Source organism: Chrysochloris asiatica, unplaced genomic scaffold (genome assembly GCF_000296735.1).
Source record: "Chrysochloris asiatica unplaced genomic scaffold, ChrAsi1.0 scaffold00074, whole genome shotgun sequence".
Taxonomy (NCBI): domain Eukaryota; kingdom Metazoa; phylum Chordata; class Mammalia; order Afrosoricida; family Chrysochloridae; genus Chrysochloris; species Chrysochloris asiatica.
This window is the reverse complement of record NW_006408592.1, coordinates 1302316-1326592: the sequence shown is the minus strand read 5'-3', so window position 1 is coordinate 1326592 and position 24277 is coordinate 1302316. Positions and strand designations below refer to the sequence as shown.

At 42.3% G+C, this 24277-nt stretch overlaps 1 protein-coding gene across 1 annotated transcript in view; it reads right to left on the bottom strand.

The window, feature by feature from the left end:
* ME3 (malic enzyme 3, NADP(+)-dependent, mitochondrial) overlaps positions 1 to 24277 on the bottom strand; it is a 246164-nt gene that overhangs the window by 70961 nt on the left and 150926 nt on the right. The window contains exons 4-5 of the mRNA XM_006864954.1: positions 17489 to 17564; positions 6440 to 6601 (exon numbers count right to left, since the gene is read on the bottom strand). Of these exons, the coding sequence (XP_006865016.1) occupies positions 6440 to 6601; positions 17489 to 17564 (238 nt within the window). The remainder of the gene's footprint in view (positions 1 to 6439; positions 6602 to 17488; positions 17565 to 24277) is intronic.

The window sequence follows — 24277 nt, the reverse complement described above, 5'->3', positions numbered from 1 at the left end:
TGATCGGATGAATGTAAAACTAATGTTCTCCCATGTAAACTATCACATAATTCACAATAAAACATTTAAAAAAATAAAAATAGAAATGGTCGATGTTCAATCATTTCAAGAGGTAGCATATGAGCCCAAACTGATGGTACTGAAGGAAGAAGTGCAAGCTGCATTAAAGGCATTTCCAGAAAACAAGGCTCTAGGAATTGATGGAATACAAATTGAAATCTTTCAACAAACTGATGCAGCACTAGAGGTGCTCACTCATTTATGCAAAGAAATTTGAAAGACATCTACCTGGCCAACTGATTGGAAGAGATCCATATTTATGCCCATTCCAAAGAGAGGTGACCCAACAGAATATGGAAATCATTGAGCAATACTATTACATCATATACAAGTAAAATTTTGATGAAGATAATTAAAAAATGGTTGCAATAGTACATTGACAGGGAATGGCTAGAAATTCAAGCTAGATTCAGAACATGCTGACATTAGATGTATCTTGGCTGAAAGCAGAGAATAAGAGCAAGGTGCTTGTGTTTTATGGACTGCAAAGGCTTTCAACTTCATGGATCATGACAACCTATGTATAACATTGTGCAGAATGGGTATTACAAATCACTTAATTGTGCTCATGAGGAACCTGTGCATACATCAAGAGGTCTATTCAAAGAGAACAAGGGGATACTGAATGATTTATAATCAGGAAAGGTATGTGCCAGTGTTGTATCCTTCATCATATTTATTCATTCTGTATTCTGAGCACATAATCTGAGAAACTGGATTATATGACGAAGAATGTGGCATCAGGATTGGACCCAGGCTCATTAACTACCAGTGATTTGAAGAGGTTAACAACCTTGCTTGCTGGAAGTGAAGAGGACTTAAAATACTGGTGAAGATCAAAGAGTACAGCTTTCAGAATGAACGGCATCTCAATGTAAAGAAAACAAATATCCTCATAACTGTAATAATAAATAACGTCATATAAATGGAGAAAAGTTTGAAGTTGTCAAAGGCTTCAATTTGCTTGAATCCACAATCACTGCTCATGGAAGTGATTGTGGAAGTAGTCAACGACAGCATCAGACACAGAGACAAGCAACTACCAACAGGGGCAAAAAGAAGTCACAAGAGAATCACCCAGGAACAAAGGAACACAATTTTAAAGAGACAAAAATCTCCCAGAACCAGTCTGGAAGTACTTTTCGCTAAAGCCTCAGGGAATTTAAAGTCTAGCCTTCTAAATTGTAAGAAAATTAATTTCTGTGGTAGCGTAGTAGTTACAAGTCAGGCTGCCAATGTCAAGGTCAGCAGTTGGAAACTACCAGCTGTTCCGTGGGAGAAAGATGAGGCTTTCTGCTCCTGTAAAGATTTACAGCCTCGGAAACCCTGTGCAGGGTCGCTATGGGTCGGAACCGACTCCATGGTACTTAACAACAACAACAACGTCCAAAAAAGGAGAGAAAATAAACCAAATGATGTATTGCTTAGGCAAATGTGCTACAAAAGACCTTTTTAGAGTGTTCAAGAGCAAAGATGTCAGTTTGAGAACTAAGGTGGGCCTGACCCAAGCCATGGCATTTAAATCCATGCTTATGCATGTGAATGTTGGATAATGAATATTGAAGACCATAGAAGAATCAATGCATTTGAATTATGATATTGGAGAAGAATATTAAAAGTATCATAGAACATCAGAAGAACAAACAAATCTGTGTTGGATGAAGTACAGTCAAAATGCCCCTTAGATGCCAAGATGGTGAAACTTCATCTCTCATTTTGTAAACCTGTTATTAGGAGGGACCAGTCCCTAGAGAAGAATGTTACGTTTGGTAAAATGGAGGATCAGTGAAAAAGAGGAAGACAACAAGATGGATTGACATGGGGGCAAAAAATAATAAGCTCAAATGTAACAACTGTGAGGATGGCGCAAGACCAGGCAGTGATTTCTTCTGCTGTGCACAGGGTCGCTATGAGTCAGAACCGACTCAAAGACACATAGCAACAACAACAATGTCACACTGAGGAAAAGACTTGCTTTTCATCCATCTTTGTCTCCACAGAGATGTATACAGTGCTAACAAGCCACTAGGCTGGCAGTTCAAACCCACCAGCTGCTTCTTGGAAACCCTGTATAGAGTCACTATGAGTTGGAACCAACTCGACAGCACTTAACAACAACGTAAGTTAGACCCTTAAGAAATATTTAAGGAAAAAAACAAAACATTTACTAATGTGAGTTGCATGAGTTATGGGACTGGGCTAAGGACATGCAGAATTCAGAACTGCAAAGGTCTTAGAAATCACTTGGTGCAATGAGCTGCCCAAGGACACACAGCAAATTGTTAGGAGCAATAGTGGGGAAATTAAGGCTTCCATGGACTGGGAGCATCTCCAGGGCTGAGGCCAGGCTCACTAACCTCTGAGCCCTCTTACCAAGTGGGGTGCCTGGCACCTAAATATTACCTGAATGACTAAATCTTTCCCATTGCTAGTTAATTAGTTCCCTTTGAAACGAAATAAGTCTCTGACTATAATTTTAGGCTCAAGTATTTATCCGAGGCAGGTGGAATAGAACTTTCTCCTTTGTTGTGGGAATTAGAGAGTTAAATATGCCCTCTCTGGCTGTTTGCCCAGCTCTGCCTTCCTAAGGTTTTTCTTGGACAAAATGTCATGGAAAACAAAAAGGTTCCCCTCTCTTCACTTCCCATATCACTGTGTATTGGACTTAAGCTGGGAGACAAATGAACTCTCTGGCCTGGAAAAATATTTATCTTGTATAGCAACAAGCACACTAAAATCTTACTCAGAGAGCATCTGGGGATGCCATGAGATTGGATTCACGCTGCACATACAGTGTGCACTTCCCCTGACTGGGGTTGCATGTAATGACTACATTAATTTTTTTGGAAACTCATCAACCCCTGGGGTAAATCAAGCCCATATGTATAGAGAGTAAGTGCCTCAGAAGGCATCATTCAGAGAAAGCTGAAAATTTATTAATTGAAGTAATGGCAATCTTATTAAGATGGAAATAAACCTTTAATACTTAGCTCTGCCTGAACTGAACCCATGTTACCTCAGCAATTCAAGACCATACTCTAGGGCAACGTTTATCAGGCTCTGTTGATAATTTTTTCCTATTTATATCCTGAACTAAGCTGGGCATCTCTCACTCATCATTAGTGGACTCCACAAAAACTTTCACCATAGCATCTCATTATGATGTGAACACCGAGGCTCAAGGTTTCTTCCAGGAGAAGACCTCTAAGGCTCATGAGAGTCACATTAAATACAAGCCTGTGACGCCACTCACAGAACTGTTAGCAGAGTGGGAAGAACACTGGGTCTTGAGTCAATCTTTGGAGAAGCCATTTCCCTTCTAGAACCTCTATTTCCTTTTGTAAACTAGAACAGTGAACTGGATAGTATTTCAGGTCCCTTCCTGAAGCTCAGACAGAGGATCCCTGGTGGCACACTGGTTAGGTGCTCAGTTGCTAACTGAACGAGATTAGAACCCAACAGCCACTCTGAGGGAGAAAAGACCTGGAGATCTGCTCTTGGAAAGATCATAACCTACAAAACCCTATGGGTAGTCCTACTCTGTGGTAAGGATCACTATGAGTGATAATCAACCAGATGTCACAGAACAGCCACGGCCATTTTAGACAGTCTGTGACCACATAAACCAATCCACAGACAGTCATGATGAAGGGCTGAGTGCATGCCTGCTCTCCATATAACTTCCCCTGTCCCCTTGGTTCAAGAACTTAATCACAGTTGTTCCTTCTTCATGTGATCACTGCCCCACACATTTATTTTTCTAAACCTCCTTGGTGTTGGCAGGTAAAAATGACTCAGAATTTCAGAGCTGTAGACAGCAGATGTTTTCCTTCAACAGGAAACCTGGAGGGCTGTTCTCTTTGACTCTGATTAAAGCTCCTCTTACCTCAGGAGATTTTAAAGAGGCATACATATATATGGATAGTTATTCTGATAAAGAAACCCTTCACAACACACCCTCTCTTAAAGACCTGTGAGATGAAAGCTGCAAGGTCGAGTCTCTCTCTTCTATAGGTCTAACTTGCTAACTTGCAATGACCAATGGATGTGCCCCAAGACTTCTAGGCAAACATCCTGCAAATGGATTTTATTTTTTTTAAACTATAGTGTGTGAAGGGAACCCTGGCAGTGTAGTGGCTTACACATCAGGCTGTTAACCACAAGGTCAGCAGTTCAAATCCACCAGTTGCTCCATGGGAGAAAGATGAGGCTTTCTGTTCCCGTAAAGACTGACAGCCCTGCATACCTTATGCAGGTCCCTGTGAGTGGGGACTGGATAGATAGCACATAGTAGTAGCAGCAGCAGCAGCAGCATAATGCAAGATCACATTGTGAATCCATTAGATTACCATCTTCCTAATGCTCGTCACTTTGTAACTGGATTATTGTGTCCTGGGTTTATGAAACCGGGCCTGGAGGCGGCTCAGCTTTCTGGGGAGTGAAAAGATGATGTAAACAGCATCAATAAAACCCCAAAGCCAGTTGCTGTTCAGTTGATTCTGGCTCATGGTGACCCCATGTGTGTCAGGTTAGAATTGTGCTATATAGAATTTTGGACTCCTGGTGCGGCGCTATAGGATAAGCAACAGACCCTTAACTGCAAGGTCAGCGGTTCAAACCCATCAGCTGCTCCTCAGAAACCCTATACAGAACTGACTCAGTGGCACTTAACAACTGCAACAACAATACAGAACTGTTGTTGTTGTTAGGTGCCATCGAGTCGGTACCGACTCATAGCGACCCTATGCACAACAGAACGAAACACTGTCCGATCCTGGGCCAACCTCACAATTGTTGTCATGCTTGAATCCATTGATGCTGCCACTTTGCCAATCCATCTCACTGGGGGTCTTCCTCTTTTTCTCTGACCCTTCACCTTACCAAACATGGTATCCTTCTCTAGCGACTGGTCCCTCCTGACAATATGTCCGAAAAATGAGAGACAAAGTTTGGCCATATCGCCTCCAAGGAGCATTCTGGCTGCACTTCTTCCAATTTATAGTGGCTTACAGAACTTATAGTGGCTGATATTTCCAAAGATATTTCTTCTGAAGCCTCTCTATGTGGACTTGAACCTTCCAGTTAGCAGTCCAGCAAAAGCATTTGCACTGCAAAAGCATCAATACACTTTGACTTTCTATTAAGGGTCCATTGGAGTGTGACTATTTGAACCCCCTTCTTTCTCAGCCTTGATTACATAGTCTCCAACAAACCTTGTTTCCTTGGAGCAGTGAGTCATGCTGAACCAAAGTAGCTCTGTAGTCAGAAAGACTTGGGTTCAAATCCCAGCTCTGATACACCTGAAGTAAGTAGCTTAACAAACTGCAGTCTAAGTTTCCTCATCTGTAAAAAGAGGAGAATGTCTCATATGGTTTTGAGAACTGAATGAGATAAACACATAAAGGCCTATCACTATGCCAGGCACAGTGCTCTACTCCATACATGGGGAAAGCAACCTGCTCGCATTCCTGCAGTGTGACCAGACCTGGTCAGGGGCATGTTCTGTCTCCTCAGCTGAGGGATACTCTCAGTCTTGCTCTGTGGAGCAGCCACCCTGACAGGAGGGAGCAGACCCAGGAGAAAGAGGGGCTTATAAAGACCTAAAACCTCAAGCAGAGGAGCAGACATATGAGTATATATAGCACATTAGCTATTAACATGATAAATTAGGTGACAATGTTGAAACACTGGCAACTAGAATATTCTAACCAGGCCTGACTCTAATAATTTATCTTTCTCATGCCTAGCAGAATATCTATCACCTAGTAAATACTCAATAAACTTTGTTAAATAAATGAAGAGAAAGTGTTCATGAAATAATTTTAATTGAAAAAATTAGAACAAAATTTATGGGCACATTATGATGACAGTTAGGTAATGACTACATTTATGTGTATGCATAAGAAAACAGTGGAGGGAACACAAATGCAGCATTGAGGGCAAAAATCTCATTTCCTTTAAAAATGCTGAAGAATGTTTTAATGTTCTTTTAGTAATAAAAAAATTCTAAAAATCAAGACAGTATCTCTACTTATAAAACAACAGAAATCCAGATAGGAGGTATGGTATGGAGAGAAAGAACAGGTGTGTGTTAGGATCCCGGCCCTGAAACTTCTAGCAACATCTTTTAAAATCTTTTGTTGTGAGTTACTTCTAACTCATGGTAACTCCATGTATGTCAAAGTAGAACCGTGTGCCGTAGGGTTTTCAGTGATGAATTTTTCAGAAGTAGATCATAAACATCTTGGTGAACTTGAACCTCTAACCTTTCGGCAGCAGCATGTTGACGATTTGCACCATCCAGGGACTACAAGGGCCCTTCCCCCATTCCAGCTGCCTACTGCTGGCCCCGGGGCTCCAGGTCTGGGCAGGGTGTTACCTCATTGTTGGTGCCAACGTCCAGCAGGACAGGGAGGCACTGCTGTGGGTTCACTCCCCCGCACGCGGTGTAAAGGGCCAGCTTTCCCACAGGGATGCCCATGCCGTAACAGCCCAGGTCTCCCAAGCCCAGTATGCGCTCTCCATCAGTCACCACCACAGCCTAAAAAACACAGCAGGGGTACCATTAGTCAGGAACAGTATCTCATGGAACAAAATGTTCAGCTTAACAGCCTGAGCACATCAGGTTTGACAACTAGACGCCCACTGACTGCTGGAAGACGAGCATCTTATCTGGAATAAGGTCAAAGGACTCATTTAGCTGTAGAAGGCCAATCCTTTTCTCACCCATCTCCTCTCTCTGCCAGGCTGGTGGGAAATCATACTGAGGAGACATGATTGCAGACATACCTTCCCTGCATTCTGAGGCTGGGTGCGGGGGCTCCTAAAACAGCCAGAGGGAAACCACAACCAGACATTCACTGTCAAAGAAATGAAGCAGGCACTGTCAACCTAAGATTTGGACTTGGGATGGGGAAAGGACATAATGAAAGGCAATATAAACAAGTGTTCCTGCTGCTGTTACAGCCTCAGGGTTTGAGATCAGTGTAAATGCTCTCCAGTCTAGTGCTGGGATATAATAAACCCAATTTCCATAGAACAAGAGCTCCTTTTGACATTTGCAGGGGTAACCTTTTTACCTGAAATTAAGAGGGTTCTCAAACTCTAATGGGGTTATCTTTTATATTCTGGTAAATGATTATTTGGTGAAGTTTGGGGTAATGATGATATTCATTTATTTCATAATCATTTCTCAAGCACCTACTTGCATGAGAGACTGTGCTAGATACTAGTGGAAGGAGCTTCAATTTGATCATCTGTCAAAACAAGTAGGCATGGATCCAGCCCTTAAGGAACTAGTGGGCTATAAGGACAGGGAACATGTACATTGACAGCTACGATTCTGCAAGAAAAGTGTAAGGCAAAGCAGCACAAAGTATAGCAGAGACTGAGAGAAGGGAGAGTGATTAAGGTAACTTTGCATGGATGAGGGGACACACCTGCCAGACCTTGAAAACGGGCAGAGTTTAGACAGATAGGTATTATGGGGACACACTGTTGTTGTTGTTTAGTGCTCTTGTGTTGGTTCCAGCTATAGCGACCCTGTAAAGGGTTTCTGAGGAGCAGCTGTGAGCTTGAACTACAGATCTTGTGGTTCAAATCGACTCTGTGCACTAACCTGCCAGGGACACACATAGGTGAGGGCAAAGGCATTTGAAGCAAAGGGAAATTGCAAACCAGGAGGGAGATCAGGATGTGTGTGGCAGCAGGATGTGTCTATGCAACAATGAGGAGCAAGTTATAGAAAAGAATGGAAATGCAGACAGAAATCAGACTGTGAAGAGTCTTGAATGTTGGACTGAAAAGAATCCCTGAGACGGACAGTGAAATCATTTACAGGCCAGTGTTAGGGAAAATCAACCCAAGCTACTCAGTATTGCTGGCTCCCTCCATCTCTTAAGTGGAGTTAAGTTTACAGGGCCACAAATTCCTCCATTGGAACTTGGCTTTGGGTCAAGACTGAAGGCTAATTCTGAGCAATGCATGTACTGGTTGGTCCCAACCATGGTGCCCATGGGTTCAGTTCAACTCATGTGGATACAATGCTGCACACTGGGAATAAAGAAACAAAGACCCAATATTTAAAAACAAACAACCAAAATTTTTTATTGTGAATTCAGTGAAGCTTTACAGAGCAGATCATCAGTTTTACATTCAACAAATCATAAACTTGGTTTCGTTTCAATGATTAAATTCTCTCAAGGTAACACCAGCTATCCTGCTTCCTCCTTGTCATTCTTGTTTCCACTGCACTTTCTTTCCCAGCCCTTCTGAATTTCATCCTTAGGTAACTGCTGTCCTTTGGATCTCAAATGGTTGACCATCTGTGAAGTAGTGTACCTCACTAGGCATGATGGCCCCCCCCCCCCCGCCCATATACATATATACTGCTAGGCTGAAAACTGAGCCACAAGGGTGAGGTCAATTCCAGACCTACAGGGTGACCAAGGGCCCCAGTTTCACAGTTCCTTCAGTCTTTTCTGACCTGGCTTATGTCCAATTTCTTTGACTCTTCTCTGTAATCAGTCAACTAGAGCCATGGGTCATCAAGTTCTGTTGAATTTACTTTCTTCATAATTTTTCATATCTCTTCCATGACCTTCCTTCCCACTGCTATTGCTTCAAGGCTATCCATCTCCTGCTGGAGCACTGCAGTGGTCTATGAACTGGTCTTTCTACACTTAGATTCTTTCGACTGTATTTCATTTTTCCAAAGCACACACAGACTTATCACCTTCTTGTTCCCAAGCCTCTAATGGTTATAAAATAAAGCTCAAGTACCTTAAACTACCATTCAAGGCCTTCCATGGTCTAAGCCCAATTTGCTCTTTGAATTTTTCCCCTTCATGAATTGGGCTGTTAACTGCATGGTCAGCAGTTCAAATCTACCAGATGCTCCAAGGGAAAAAGATGAGGCTTTTTGCTCTGATAAAGATTTACAACCTTGGAAACTCTGTACAAGGCCACTATGAATTGGAACCGACTTGTGAGCACACAACTACCACCACCAATCTCGTATATGTTTTGTACTTTCCTGGCTACATGTTGCTTTACTCCTCATTCCCTTTATTGCCTTGATCCAAATTACGTTTCAAATAACAGTTCAAAAGTATCTTACTCTATGAAGCTTTCCCTTCTGGAAGTTCTTATCCTCGAGTCTAAATTCTAACAGCATTTTCCTGTCCTGCAGCACCTATCATTTCCCCCATTTTAAAAATAATTAGTTAATTATACAAATGGATGTCAGAGAGACTCTGAAACTTGCTCTTCAGCACAGAGATGCTAAAGCTAGTGGAAGAAATGAGGAAGTCAAAGAGATTAATGAAAAATTTCAAAGGGCAGCTTGAGAAGCAAAGTTAAGTATTATAATGAAATATGCAAAGACCTGGAGTTAGAAAACCACAAAGGAAGAACATGCTCAGCATTTTTCAATCTGAAAGAACTGAAGAAAAAATTCAAGCCTTGACTCTTAGTATTGAAGGATTCCAGGGCAAAATAATGAATGGTGCAGAAAATATCAAAAGAAGATGGAAGGAACACACAGTCACTGTTGAAGAGCTCACTCATCTATGCCAGGAAATTTGGAGGACAACTATCTGACCAACTGATTGGAAGAGATCCATATTTGTGTCCATTCCAAAGAAAGGTGATCCAATGCCATGTGGAAATCATAGAAATATCATTAATCATTAATATCACATGCAAGTGAAGATGATAAAATAATGGTTGCAACAGTATACCAACAGGGACCTGCCAGAAACTCAAGATAGATTCAGAAGAGGATGTAGAACTAGATATACCATTGCTGAGGTAAGATGGATCTTCACTGAAAGCAGAGATTACCAGAAAGATGTTTGTTGTTGTTAGGTGCCATCGAGTCAGTACCGACTCATAACAACCCTATGAACAACAGAATGAAACACTGCCCAGTCCTGGGTCAACCTCACAATTGTTGCCACGCTTGAGCTCATTGATGCTGCCACTCTGCCAACCCATCTCGCTGGGGGTCTTCCTCTTTTTCTCTGACCCTCCACCTTACCAAACATGATATCCCTTTCCAGTGACTGGTCCCCCCTGAAAATATGTCCTAAGAATGACAGACAAAATGTGGCCATCCTGGCCTCCAAGGAATCTGGCTGTACTTCTTCCAACAGATCTGTTGGTTCTTTTGGCAGCCCATGGTACTTTCAATATTCTCCTCCAACACCACAATTCAAAAGCATCAGTTTTTTAAAGATCTTCCTTATTCCCTGTCCAACTTTCACATGCATATGAGGTTATTGAAAATACCATGGGTTGGGTCAGGTGCACCGTAGTCCTCAAGCTGACATCTAGGCTCTTCAACACTTTAAAAAGGTCTTGTGCAGCAGATTTGCCTAATGCAATACGTCATTTGATTTCTCGGTTGCTGCTTCCATGAGTGTTGATGGCTGATCCAAGAAAAATGAAGTCTTTGACAACTTCAATTTTTTTCCATTGACAAGGATGTTTCTTATTGGTCCAGTGGTGAGGATTTTTGTTTTCTTTACAATGAGATGCAATCTATACTGAAGGCTGTGCTCTTTGATCTTCATCAGTAAATGTTTTAAGTCCTCTTTCAGCAAGCAAGGTTGTAGCATCTGTATATAGCAGGATGTTAATGGGTCTTCCTCCAATCCTGATTCCATGTTTTCTTCATAGAACCCAGTTTCTCAGATTATTTGCTCAGCATACAGGTTGAATAAGTATGGTGAAAGAATACAACCCTGTTGCACATCTTTCCTAATTTTAAACCATTCAGTGTTCCCATGTTCTGTTTGAACAACTGCTTCTTGGTCTATGTACAAGTTCCTCATGAGCACAATTAAGTGTTTGGGAATACTCAGACTTTGCAATGTTGTCCACAGGTTGTCATGATTCACACAATCGAAGATCTTTGTGAAATAAATAAAGTACAGGTAAACATCTTTCTGGTATTCTCTGCTTTCAGCCAAGATCCAGCTGACCTAAGCAATGATATCCCTCATTCCACATCTTCTTCTGAATTTGGCTTGAACCTCTGGAAGTTCTCTGTCAAGGTGTGGTTGCAGCCATTTCTGTATTACCTTTAGTAAAATTTTATTCACATGGGATATCAAAGATATTGTCTGGTGATTTCTGCATTTCTCTTTGGAATGGACTCATATATGGATCTCTTCCAATCAGTTGGCCAGATAGTTGTCTTCCAAATTTCTTTTCATAGATGAGTGAGTGCCTCCAGTGCCGCTTCACTTTCTTGAAAGATTTCAATTTTTATTCCATGAATTCCTGGTGCCTTGTTCTTTGCCAGTTCCTTTACTGCACCTTGGACTTCTTCCTTCAGTATCATTGGCTCTTGATCATATTCTACCTCTTGAAATGGTTGAACATTGACCATTTCCTTTTGGTACAGTGACTCTGTGCATTCCTTCCATCTTCTTTTGATGCTTTTTGCATCATTCAGTAATTTGCCTAGAGAATCCTTCAATAATGAAAGTGGAGGCTTGAATTTTTTCCTCAGTTCCCCCAGCTGACCATGTTCTTCTCTTCTGGTTTTGTAATTCTAGATATTTGCACATTTTGTTGTAATATTTGACTTTGTCTTCTCAAGCTGACTGTTGAAATTTTATGTTCAGCTTTTGCATTTCCTCATTTCTTCCATTTGCGTTAGCATCTCTATGCTGGAAAGCAAGTTTCACAGTGTCTTCTGACATCCATTTGATCTCTTCCTTCTTTTTTGTCTTCTTAATGCCTTTTGCTTTCTTCCTATATGATGTTCTTGATGTCATCTCACAACTCTTCTGGTCTTCAGTCTTTAGTGTGTAATGTATCAAATCTGTTCTTCAGATGATCTCCAAATCCAGGTGGGATATATTCAAGTTCATATTTTGGCTCTTGTGGACTTCTTTTCATTTTCTTCAGCTTCAGTCTGAATTTTTCATACGAGCAATTGATGGTCTGTTCCACAATCTGCCCCTGGCCTTGTTTTGGCTGATAATATGGAGCTTTTCCATTTTCTCTTTCCACAGATGTAGTCAATTTGATTTCCGTGTATTCCATCTGGTGAGGTCCATGTGTATAATTGTGTCTAATGCTATTCAAAAAGGTATTTGAAATGAACAATGTTTGAAGATGTCCAAGACTTCATTTTGCTTAGATCCACAATCAATATTCATGAAAGCTGCGGTCAAGAAATCAAACAATGCATTGCATCAGGCAAATGTACTGCACAAGACCTCTTTAAGTGTTCAAGAGCGAAGATATAAATTTGGGGACTAAAGTGTGTCTGACCCAAGCCATGGTATTTTCAATTGCCTCATATGTATGTGAAAGTTGGACAGTGAATAAGGAAGACCCTAGAAGAACCAATGCATTTGAGTTATGGTGTTGGAGCAGAATACTGGAAGTGCAATGGACTGCCAGAGAACAACAAAAAAATCTTTGTTGGAGGAAGTACAGTCAGAATACTCTTGGGATGCAAGGATGGTGAGAGTTTGTCTCTCATACTTCACACATATTATTAGGATGGAGCAATCTCTGGAGAAGGGCATTATACTTGGTAAATTGGAGGATCAGGGATAAAGAGGAAGACCCCCAATGAGATGGATTGGCACAGCAATGGGTCCAAGTACACCAAAAATTGTGAAGTTGGTGCAGGACTGAGTAGTGTTTTTTTCTGTTGCGCATAGGGTTGCTATGAATCGGAACTGATTTGACAGCACCTAACAATAAATGTCTATTGAACAATGAGATAAATTCAACACAGAACAAAGGTGTATTTACACCTAGTGAATATTAACACTATTCAGAGAGAAGATGCAGCATCTTCTTTTTCATGACATCAATGGAGCTAATGCTGGAAGCCACTAGTTCGGTAGATTATCAAAACATTTATGAGAGACCAGGCAGTATCACTGAGTTTTAAAGCTCAGCAAAAACTGTGAAGTACAGAATCATATTTTTCTTGTTTGAAAGGATTTTATAACTCAAAACTCCTATGAACTTTAAGGGCATTTTGCAGGACAATGTGCCATTTCATCCTCTCCTTGCCTTGCTCTGAATTATTATCTACCTTGGCCTAGGTATACCCACTGGGACTGGCCCAAGACTGACCTGAAGACCATAATTCCTAGCTTCCTCTGGCTCTGGCTTCCTTGGACATAATATATACGATATTCCTCTGCTATGTTTTCTCTACTTCCTCCTTCCTTCATTTTGTCTTCTTGCTCTTCCTATTTGTTGTCTTCTCTCTTTATCTCCACAAAATAAACAATGCACACTTTTACTTTAAATCTTGGTTCCACTACTCACTAGCAGACAACTTAACTTCTCAGTTTACTTGTCTATTAAATGGGAATAATAATAATACCTATGTCTTATAGGGTTGTTAAGAGAATTCAGTGAGATACATAAAGGACTTAGCACAGTGCTGTGTGAAGTGGCTATGGTGGTGTGTCTCCCTGGTTTTCTTTCAGGAATAGAGTATTCTCTCAGCCTGAAACCAATGACTGCTGTAGGTGTCAAAAGGCCTGGCTCTTCTGTCCCAAATTAGGGTAACTTTGAAGGGACATCACAGATCCTGAACCTCCTCAAGGGTCAATTGAGTCTTACCTGAGATTTCACTGCTGCTAAACCCCTCCCTCTACCCTATCCTACCTACTTCATTCACCTCCACACAGGTATTGATTCCCAGAGCATTCCCTAATAGAGTTTCTATATAATTTCAATGCCGGAGGTAGCTTCCCAGGAAATTCAAACCCTGACACTGGGCAGAGTGCGACTCAATGCATGGTGGAACTGTATACGATGGGTAGGATTTGGCACTAGTAGTTTGGTCCATGTTTAAATGCCCAAGCAGCTGTACCCAAGTGGCAGAGGATGCTCCCTTGGTCTACTCTCCAACCACTTCTTAGTACCTCCTCCTTTGGAGCTGTTGGGAATGGGATGAGGAAGAGATTTAGGAGCTTGGGAAAACTGTTAGGGAGGAGGATTGTTTTCAGTTGAACCTTCCTGCCGGTTCCAGGCAGTAACCACTGTGGGAAATAGTCAGAAAAGAAGTTCTCACTCCTCTTTGAGATTTATGCTGGACCACTCTGGGTGGCCTGGCTCTTCTCCCTGAACAAGAGGGGACCACAAAACATTACAGTCTCACTATCCCTGGCCTTTGGCTTTACTTCCCTCATGGCCGACTTTTCTTACATTTCAGTTTGCAGTCCTTTCAGTCTTGGAAACTACATGAAGTCATTTATTATCTTCCAAGGTAAACCAGCCTTCCCTATAATCCAGCAGCTAACATCAGGGCCCCAAAGATACTCATTCCTGAAAACTCAGTCTCCCTCACCCTGCAGCTTCAGGGCTTAGGTTACAGCATCGACATTTGTTTGTGGTTGTCTTTAGGCAAGTTAGTTAACCTCGGTTGCTCAGCTAAGAAAAGATACATTCCTACCCAGGCTTCGAAACCCAACGTGAGGGCTTCAGAAATACTCCTTACTCCACTCTGATCATGGTGATGGCAAAAATGGAATGAAATAGTAAAGGGGAAGTCCTTTGTCAGCTCCAAAAAAGATGGTTAGGAGAGATTCCCTGTCTAGGTAGGGTCACCCTCATTTTCTCTTTTTAATTCAACTAGATAAAACACATCAGTAAAAAAGAAGAGAGACTGCTGTATGGAACATTCCACATCTCTGAAATGGTAGCCCCAGAGGTGAGGAGGGAAGACCTCCAGAAAAGACAGGTGAACGGGGCAGGATGGGGTCTGCTACAGTCCTATTAACTCACGCTGACTTGCTTACATGCCAAACTACAGACGCAGTATTCAGAAGTCCTGATTTTTCAAGAGGTGCCAGAAATCTAGGCTGTTCTTGTTTTGCTTTTAAAATGAGGTCTTCTAACTTGAAAAGAAAATTGTTGTTGCTGTTAAGTGCCATTGAGTTGTATCCAACTCATAGCAACCCTAGAAGAACTGTTGACCTTTTGGTTCAAACTGACCATGTGGTCCTGCGCTTATTCTACAGCACCATACTAGGACTCTTTAAAAGAAGATACTGCCTACAAATTCAAAGTTTTTAAATGTTTTGTTACCTATACATTAAAGAAAAAATTAAGAGAAAACAAAAAACACGGAGGGCCAAATCATCTATGTCTAGGGTCCAAATCAGCTGGCTGCTCAGGGTGGCTTTTGATTCTTACCATGGATGGGTTCCCCTCCATGATTGTACACTTCTTCAGTCTCTTCTCCATTCTGCTGTGTTTGTTACAGCTGCCTCTTCCACTTCCAGTAACGACAAGGTTCACTCAAGCATCCCTTCCCTCTCTCCCGTCCTCCACTAAGCCAGTTCTGACACACTGTACATTGTGCTGAACTCTCTAATTAGACTTTAAGCTCCTTGAGACCAGGCTTATACGCCCTTCTTTTTCCTGAACTCCCAGGGAAATATCTTACAAAGTTGATGTTTACTACACATTTACTGAATGCAATTGAAAGGGATGCCATATTCTTACTAGTTAAGTACGGTTGCCTTTTTGTAATTCTTTCTAATTCCTCATAACTAGCATGAGGGCACCTTACATTTTACTAGAGAACCTGCCTCTTCACCCCTGTGCCTGACACATGCAAGATGCTCAACACATCTGCTGACTGAGTTCATTCAATCCAGCAAGGATCTACTGAGCACCTACTATGCACAAAGTTTCACCACCTTTGAATTATCTAGGAATGATCATCATTCCCAGAAACTCACTCAGGACAGCTTGGAGTTAACTTCCCATGGGAATGAGCTGGCTTCTTGTCACGTCCTCAGGAATTTTTTAATAGATGCATCCTGGACATGCTTCCTCTGGAACTGGGACCAAAACCTGCAGGGCCAAGGCCTGCATGTAACTGGATTCTAAGCAGATAAGCAGGAAGGAGAAGAACAGGATAGAATCACACCAAATCAGAGAGGCACTAGATGAGCTATTCACCAAAGCCATAGTTGAAGGCCAACTCCATAGCTGTCTAGGCTTGGGCCTGGCTCCTGAGAGTCAAGGTTGTGGCCTATTTCCTCCAGTCCTGAATGCTAACACTCCACCAGAGGGCCAAAAGGGGGTGGGGTACCTAAAGAGACTTGGAGAAGTTGCATTTGATGCCAATGGGGTGGGGTGGAGTAGCTGAGGGAACTGGCAGGGATTGAGGGAAAGAGTCTCTGGAGAAAAAACAATGGGAGTGCCACAGTCTCCTAGTCAAGGAGCAGGGTGGTGTTGACATTGCTGAGTTCTCTTACTACCCCTGAGAGTTACTTATACGTGCTTACACTCTGTCAGCTCCAAACCTTCCTAGTTCATGTGCCAGAAATGCCCTCAACAGCAGCCAGCAGATGCTTTGCATTTTTGCTTTATCCATTTTGTTTGCAGAAAGACTTTAGTTGCCAAAACCACTCAAAGTCTTCCATAGAAGTTGCAATGGCAGGGGAAGGTCTGAGGGCACAGCTAAAAAATTTCTGTAAATCTGCACGCTTTATATGAAAAATTGATATGAATTCTGAATTCCATATTATATCTCATTTACTATATAAAAATAGTTCTTTCTATGTCATGTGAGTAAAATGAATATCACAAGAAGAAGTAACAAGTTTATTTTGTTACCATGTACATATAATGGTGGCGCTGTAGGATAAGTAAGGTTGGTAGTTCAAACTCACCAGGTACTCCTTGAAAACCCTACATAGGGTCACTGTGAGTTGAATGAACTCAACGGCACTTAACAACAACAACATATATCTATAGCTCCTTTCTTTCCCCACACACATAGGAGTACATGTTTCCAAATATGACTCGTAAGCTTTCCTCTTACTACAGACTGTTCCCAATCTACATTTTAGTCTCCTCAGTCCATATCTATCCAAATTCTACCCTCATTTCAAATCTCAACTCCAATGTCACTTCTCCCATGACTTCCCAGATTCCCCTCAAGGTAAAAGTAATCTCTGCCTCATTTGAGCACCCTCAACTTTTTTTGTGTACTTCTGTTTATATATGACCATCATCTTGTTAGTCTTCTGTGTTTCTGTCTTCTTTTCCTTAAGAACTGTCCACTTCTTGAGAAGAGGGTCTCTATCCAATTTCTTCCTGTATCCATCATGGAGACTGTCACTGTGCACTTAACAGTTACTTGATATATGATAAACTTATCTTCAGATCCACTTCCTGACTCTCTCCTTACCCTCTGCCACTCCAAAAAAGGAAGATTTCATATGGGTGTCTGGTTATGCAAACTTCTGCTCCTTGGAGCATTTGTACTTAGCTGTAAAAGGTCTATGGTCTGGGTCTGTGAAAGGGGGGCAGTATCTTGCCTCAGTGTCATGAGGTCTTATTTTATAGCTGGGAAGGGCTCTGGTCCAGATGGAAGGATTTACTCAATGACAGAACAACAGCAAAGAAAATAGGCTCTTACCTTAATATTGTCTTCTGGCCAAGAGTTCAGCATTGTTGCAATGTGGCCCTTATCATGAATGGTGATAAACAGCCCACTAGGAGAAATAAGATACACACACAGAGAGAAACCAGGCAGTCAGACTAGGAACAAAGAACACAAGTATTATGTGTCATTGCATCATCTAATTTTGCATAGAACTGGGCAAGAGTGGTCTCTGCCCCAAACCCCAACAATTAAGAAGAGTCCTGCTGTGGCCTTCCTCCAATCACATCTCCCCACAAAGCGATGATTCCATGAGGTTGAGCTCATGAAGATTCCGTGAAGCCTGTACTACCCTCATATCCCTCTAGACTACACTCCAGGTATGCAGGGCGCCCAAAATTTCATGTCCAAATGGCTTGAGTCTCCTTTCAGGTAATTGTGGGCCCCTCCCCTGAGCCCTTCCTCCTGAGTACAGGCCATACTCCTGGTGAGTGGGACTAAAGCTGGAACTTGGACATGTGGGCTGCAGTTGGCCACACTTGACCATGAGTGGTATGGAATGGAGCTGACAATGGGAAGAGGGGTGGGCCACTTTTTTCTGGAGCCCTGGTGGTGTAATGGTTAAGCACTCAGTACATAGCCATTTACTAACTGAAAGGAAGGTTGGCAGATCAAACCACCACCTGTTCAGCTGGACAACGGTACAGACAAAGATATGGTAGTCTGCTTCTATAATGATTTATAGTCTTGGACAAACAACAGTGCACTTCTACACAGTCCTGTAGGGTCATTATGAATTGGTCTCTATTCAATGGCAAGATGTTTGTTTGGGTTTTTGTTGGTTAGAGTCTGAGAACTCTAAATTCAAACCTGGATTTCAAGTCCATCATGAAGGTATGGCTCTCAGGGAGAGGAGGAGGGGCAGAGAGGCAGGTCTGACTGTGAGATCCCAGGATTATGGTGGGAATCCCAACTTCTTGTTGGTTCAGACAACTTATACCAGCATGTACTACAGAGCAGTGCTATTCAGTACCCCAACAGTGGCATGCTGCTCTTGGCTCATGTCCCTCTTCTGTGCTCCCATAGGATGGTTCAGATTTAGAAGAGTATGAACTCTGGAGCCAGAAAGACCTAGTTTGAATCCTGATTCCACTGCTCATTAGCTTGCATTATTTAACCTCTCTGAGCCTCAGTTGTTCCATTTATAAAATCAGAACAGTAATGGTTTACCTCATGATGCCATTTCACGGATTAAAAGACCTAAAGTACCCAAGATGCCTACAAGGGTCAGCCATGGATCTGTTTTCCACAGTTGGGTTTGCTTCAGTCTTCTCGACTTGACATGGAGTTAAAGCTCCCAGGAATGAAAGATGCCCTGCCCGCTGACAGCTGGTGTGACGTGTTTACAGTGAGCTATTATTATCCTACTCTGAGGCACAAAGGGAGGCAGGAAGGTGGGAAGCTCCAGGAAGCTCTGGGCCTGACAGCTATGATTCCAGCTTCTGAGTGAATTATAAGCTGCCTGGGGATCCCAAGATGCTGAACATCCTGCAGTGAGCTAATCTAACCCGAGCCCTTGGCAACCTTCACGATTCCTCTGAGTAATTAGAACAGAACATTCTTCACCACTCCTGGTGCTGTGTACGTGGGCATCTGGGCTAGAGAGGCTCACGAGAATCTCACTGTTAATAGCCATTAATGGAGCAGGAAAAAAACAAAAACAATTTTATCCACTGACTACTTTTCGCAACTTTTTCCTGTTTACCTCAGGGAAGCAATTTTGGTACTTGAGAGAATGAAGAAAAAAAAGTAAATATGGCAAGCCTCCAACCTGTGGCATCCAGAGTTTAAGCTAATATGTACCATACTTTACATAATATACAACATATTTCTGAAAAGTTGTTAGTAAATAAAACTTCTATACTTAAAGCTATATTGAATGTGAACTTGGGAGGTTGTTGTTTAAAGGTAAACAAAAAAACCCAAACCAGTTGGGGATTCTGATTCAATGGCAACAACCACAGGGTTTTCAATGATTGATTTTTTAGAAGCAGATGACCAGGTCTATTGTCTGAGGTGCCTCTGGGTTGTCCAATGCTTAACCTTTTGCATCACTCAGGGACTCTATTTAAAGGGAACCTACAAGGAATTGTTTGGGACATAAATCATTATTCCCTAATTTATGGCTGTCACGGTTTGGACTTTGTTACCTTAGTTTCTGGAGTCCTGGTGTGGTGCTGTGGGATAATGCACTGGACCACAAGGTTGGTTTGAATCAAAAGGTCGGAGGTTCAAACTCACCAGTCACTCCTTGGAAACTCTATACAGGGTTGCTATGAGTTGGAACCGACTTGAAGGCACTTAACAACACCTTAGTTTCCTAGAATCAGGGCCCAGGTTCTTAGCTGATGATGCTTGGTCATCAGGGCCCAGTGACCAAAGGCTGAGGAATGGCCAGGGAAGTAGGCCTACTCCAGCAAGGAGCTCTGGGGTAAATACATGGAGCAAGAAGGGAATATATTCACAATTAACAAAAATTTCACCAAGCACCTACTATATTCTTTCACATATTTAACTGATCTGGCCTGAGCCCTAGTGATGCAATGGGAGAAGCATTGGGCTACTAACTGAAAAGTCAGCAGTTCAAACTCACCAAAAAGATGAGGCTGCCCGCTCCCCATAAAGATTTATAGCCTCAGAAACCATAAGAAGTAGTTCTACTCTGTTTTATATGATCATTATGGGTTGGCGGTGGTAGGCTGGTTGGTTTGGCCCAAATGACAAATTCACTATATATTGCTTAATTTGGAGCAGAATTGAAACACTTCTTTCTAACCATGTATGGAAGCAATAAATTCTGTTCATCAAAGATCTCTGGTTCTTTCTCTTCTAGGCAGGCACATCCCTGACTCATGTGACTTGCTTCAATCAAGAGAATGGAACATGATAGATATTTCTGGGTGGGAGTAATTAAGAGCCAGCATCTTCTCTTTCTCTCTTTGCCATGGCAACGCGTGTAGTTCTAGATAAAACTAGATCCTGGACCCCAGCTGATCTTCAAGAGGCATGTTGCAGGCTTTGCTTTATGCATTGAGATTTTAGGGTCATATTGTACAGCATAACCTAGACACAGCGCATTCTGTTCAACAACATCAGAGCTGTCCAATGAGTAAAAATAAATAATAAAAAAACCAGCTTCTCTGGTTAAAACAGATATAAAAGCTCCCTTTCTTTAAGGGGCTTCACACTGTTTCATCTCAGCAACCTTGTTCCCATAAAGACCTCCAGAAATATCAGCAAAGGAATAGAATTCCTTATGCTGTGGCAATGCAAATGAGTAACTCAGTTGTGTAGGAAATTATCATTTTAATATGCATCTCCTCCCATTGAACTGTATGTTCCACGAGGGCAGTATGTTGCTGTTACATACCATCAAGTCAGTTCCAACTCATAGCGACCAGTATAGGGTTCCAAGACTGTATATCTTTGTGGGAGCAGAAAGTCTTAGTTTCCTCCCAAGGAGTGACTGATGGGCTCAAACCACAAACCTTGTGGTTCACAGCCCAGTGCATATCCTTCGGAACCACCACACTTCCCATGAAGGTAGCACAGCATCTGCCTTTTTCACTGCTGAGGCCCCAGGTCCTAGCATAGTGTCAAGAACACAAAAGGCACCCCATGAATGACATGTGTGTCATAATCTGTGTTGGTAGGTTGAATGGCTAAGAATATGAGTGCTGGAATGAGACAGACCTCAAGGTGCTTCTGTGAGGATTAAATAAAGTAATATCTATCAGGTATGTGGCTTAGTGCTTGCTATTGTTGTTGGGTACTTGTGACCAACACACAGTGACACCATGTGACAGAGTGGAACTGCTTCACAGGGTTTCCTTGCATCTTTACAAAAGCAGATCCCTAGGTCTTTCTCCTGCTGAGCTGCTGGTGGGTTTGAACTGCTGGCCTTTCAGTAAATAGCTGAGCACTTAATCACTACACCACCAGGGCTCTGTGCATAGTACTTGGCATATGGTAAATGATCCATAAGTGGTAGTCAATACTGGCTATTTATACTAGAGTGTCAATATCATATCCAAATCTCTTCTGGGTGGGAAAAAATTCCAGGCCAAGTATCCAATTCTGGATACAGCAGCCATGAGCAGTGTTGATCACAATCCCTTTATGGTACACTTCTCAGAACTCAAAGCTGTTGGAATTTCTTAAGGGCAAAGTGCAGGTGACGTTCCCTCCAACCGACAAAGGCTTGCAAATTACATCACGATCTCCAGTTTCCATCAGGAGCCAGAAACATCCTCTTGAACTTTAGAATTCAGTTACACGAAAGAGTAAGAAAAACAAAGACAATGTTCACTTAGGAGAATACTATTTTTTTGAAAAAAAGACTTAACCCTTATCATGACCTGCAGAGAAGCCATCCTTAGATGTGTCTTAAATTAGAATTAAACAAACATAAAGCATTCCCAAACCACACTCAAATAGACATTCATTTAGGCTTCTTGGCATCAAGTCCAACAGAAAAGGGGGACTTAATTAAAATGGGATCAGTGACATTAGGGCAACCACTGTGGCCTGGCTCAGGAGGAGGAACATGCACTTTCAACTCTGTAACAAAGACTCAGTGTTGCAGATGAAATTACCATTCCACACATTTTTGGCAGGAAGGGAACCTGTCTTCTGAAAACCGCATGAGTCTACTTTTAAAGCCCAGCCACCATCTCCAGGAGTCAACAGCACAGCAGGAGAAAGTGGGTCTGAGAAGCCTGGGGAGGTCTCCTCGAGGACCTCCGAGGGCCAAGCACCAGGTGAGGCAGAGTCTGAGGCTGCCAAAATGAGGCCACTGCCCCTGCTTGGAGGAGGTTAAGAATTGGGCTCGTCACTGCATTCTGTGAAGTGTGGCTAAAATGGTGGTGGTGGTGGTGGGGGGGGGGTTCCACAGAAAACTGAACATGGTAGTTGTAGGTCTCTCACAATCCTTTGGATATGTCTTCTGTCTTGAGGAACATTTTGATTATTTTGACCCAGCTACTGAACAACCATAACTAATTTCTTGGACCCTGGACAGTCCCAATGTTTCCATTTTGTTTTCCTATGGTGGGATGTTACACTAGGGTGTTGGGGAGTGAGCATGTGTCCTCACGTCGCCTTGCAGAGACCTCCTTTCCTTCAGACACTCCCAGATAACCTATACAGTGTTTCAGTTTTGAAATAAAGGTACTTTCAGTTGTGTTTGCCCTGTGACTCCCTCATTGGCACCAGAAAGGGCAGGCTTCCTGGTTTCCTCATGATTGAGGTTAGTAACTGCCCTGCCTCATGCATGGGCATGAATTCATTCTGCTCTGTAACAGGCATGGGGTGGACACACGGAAAACAAGGATGAATGAGACTTTACCTCCAATCTAGAGGGGGTTTTGATCTAGGCAGATCAAGGGAATGCGTGTGTGTGTGCGTAGTGGGGTATAACAGAGACACTATGATATCATGATTATGGGAGGACTGAAGAGAGCCGCAGAACCACCAGGCACAAAATGGCTAAATCAAAAATGAGAGAACGAAGGTGGACCCCAGTTCTAGGTTTCCCCATTCTGCCTACTTTTTGCTACTTTGGAATGATTTTTCCCAAATAAACCTGAAGTATCAGAAGGGCAGGAATCATATCTTCCTCTACCACTGATGTGCATGGGTTCCCTAATACTGCGGTGTAAACGTAATATCAATTTCATAAAGGGCTCCTGAATGGATTATTTTTTTCTCTCTCTTTGAATGTGGGAATGGAACAGTTAAGGAGTTCCATCCTACAAAGGCAGCAGAAAATTTTCTATCTATAGTTATATGAATTTGGGGAAGTTACCAGACTTCTCTGAGCCTTCATTTTTGCTGTTGTTGTTAAGTGCTACCAAGTCAGTTAAGCGACCCTGTATAGGGTTTCCAAGGAGCTGCTGGTGAGTTTGAACTGCTAACCTTGTGGTTCAAAATGACCTTGCGGTCTAGTGCTTCATCCAGTAGTGCCACGTCAGGACTCCAGCCTTCATTTTACCCATCTATAAAATGAAGAGGATTCCTGGTGTGGCAGTGTGGGTTAATGTGCTAGACTGCAAAGTTGGTTTGAAGGTATACTAGATAAACTAAAATCTTTTGTTGCTGTTATTGTTGTTGTTAAGTGCCATTGAGTCATTCTGACTCATAATGACCCTGTATAGGTTTCCTGAGGAGCAGCTGGTGAGCTTGAGTCACTGACTTTGTGGTTCAGGTCAACCTTGCAGTCTAGCGCATTAGCCTGCAGCACCACACCACAACTCCTAAAATCTGTTGTTGGTGGTGGTTACGTGCCGTGGAGTCAGTTCCTACTCATAGCAACCTTGTATAGGGTTTCTGAAGCTATAAATCTTTACGGGAGCAAAAAGGTTCATTTTTCTCCCATGGATCAGCTGGTAATTTCGAACTACTAACCTTGAGGTTAGCAGTCCAATTCGTAACCACTACCTGAGCTCTTTCTTATTATTTGTTGTTGTTGTTGTTGTTAGGTACCATCCAGTCAGTACCGACTCATAGCAACCTTATGCACAGCAGAACGAAACACTGCCCGATCCTGGGCCAACCTCACTACTACTGCTATTCTTGAGTCATCGATGATGCTACTTGGCCAACTCATCTTGCTGGGGGTCTTCCTCTTTTTCTCTGACCCACCACCTTACCAAACATGATATTCTTCTCCAGCGACTGGTCCCTCCTGACAATATGTCCAAAGTACAAGAGACAAAGTTTGGCCATCTTGGCCTCCAAGGAGCACTCTGGCTGCACTTCTTCCAA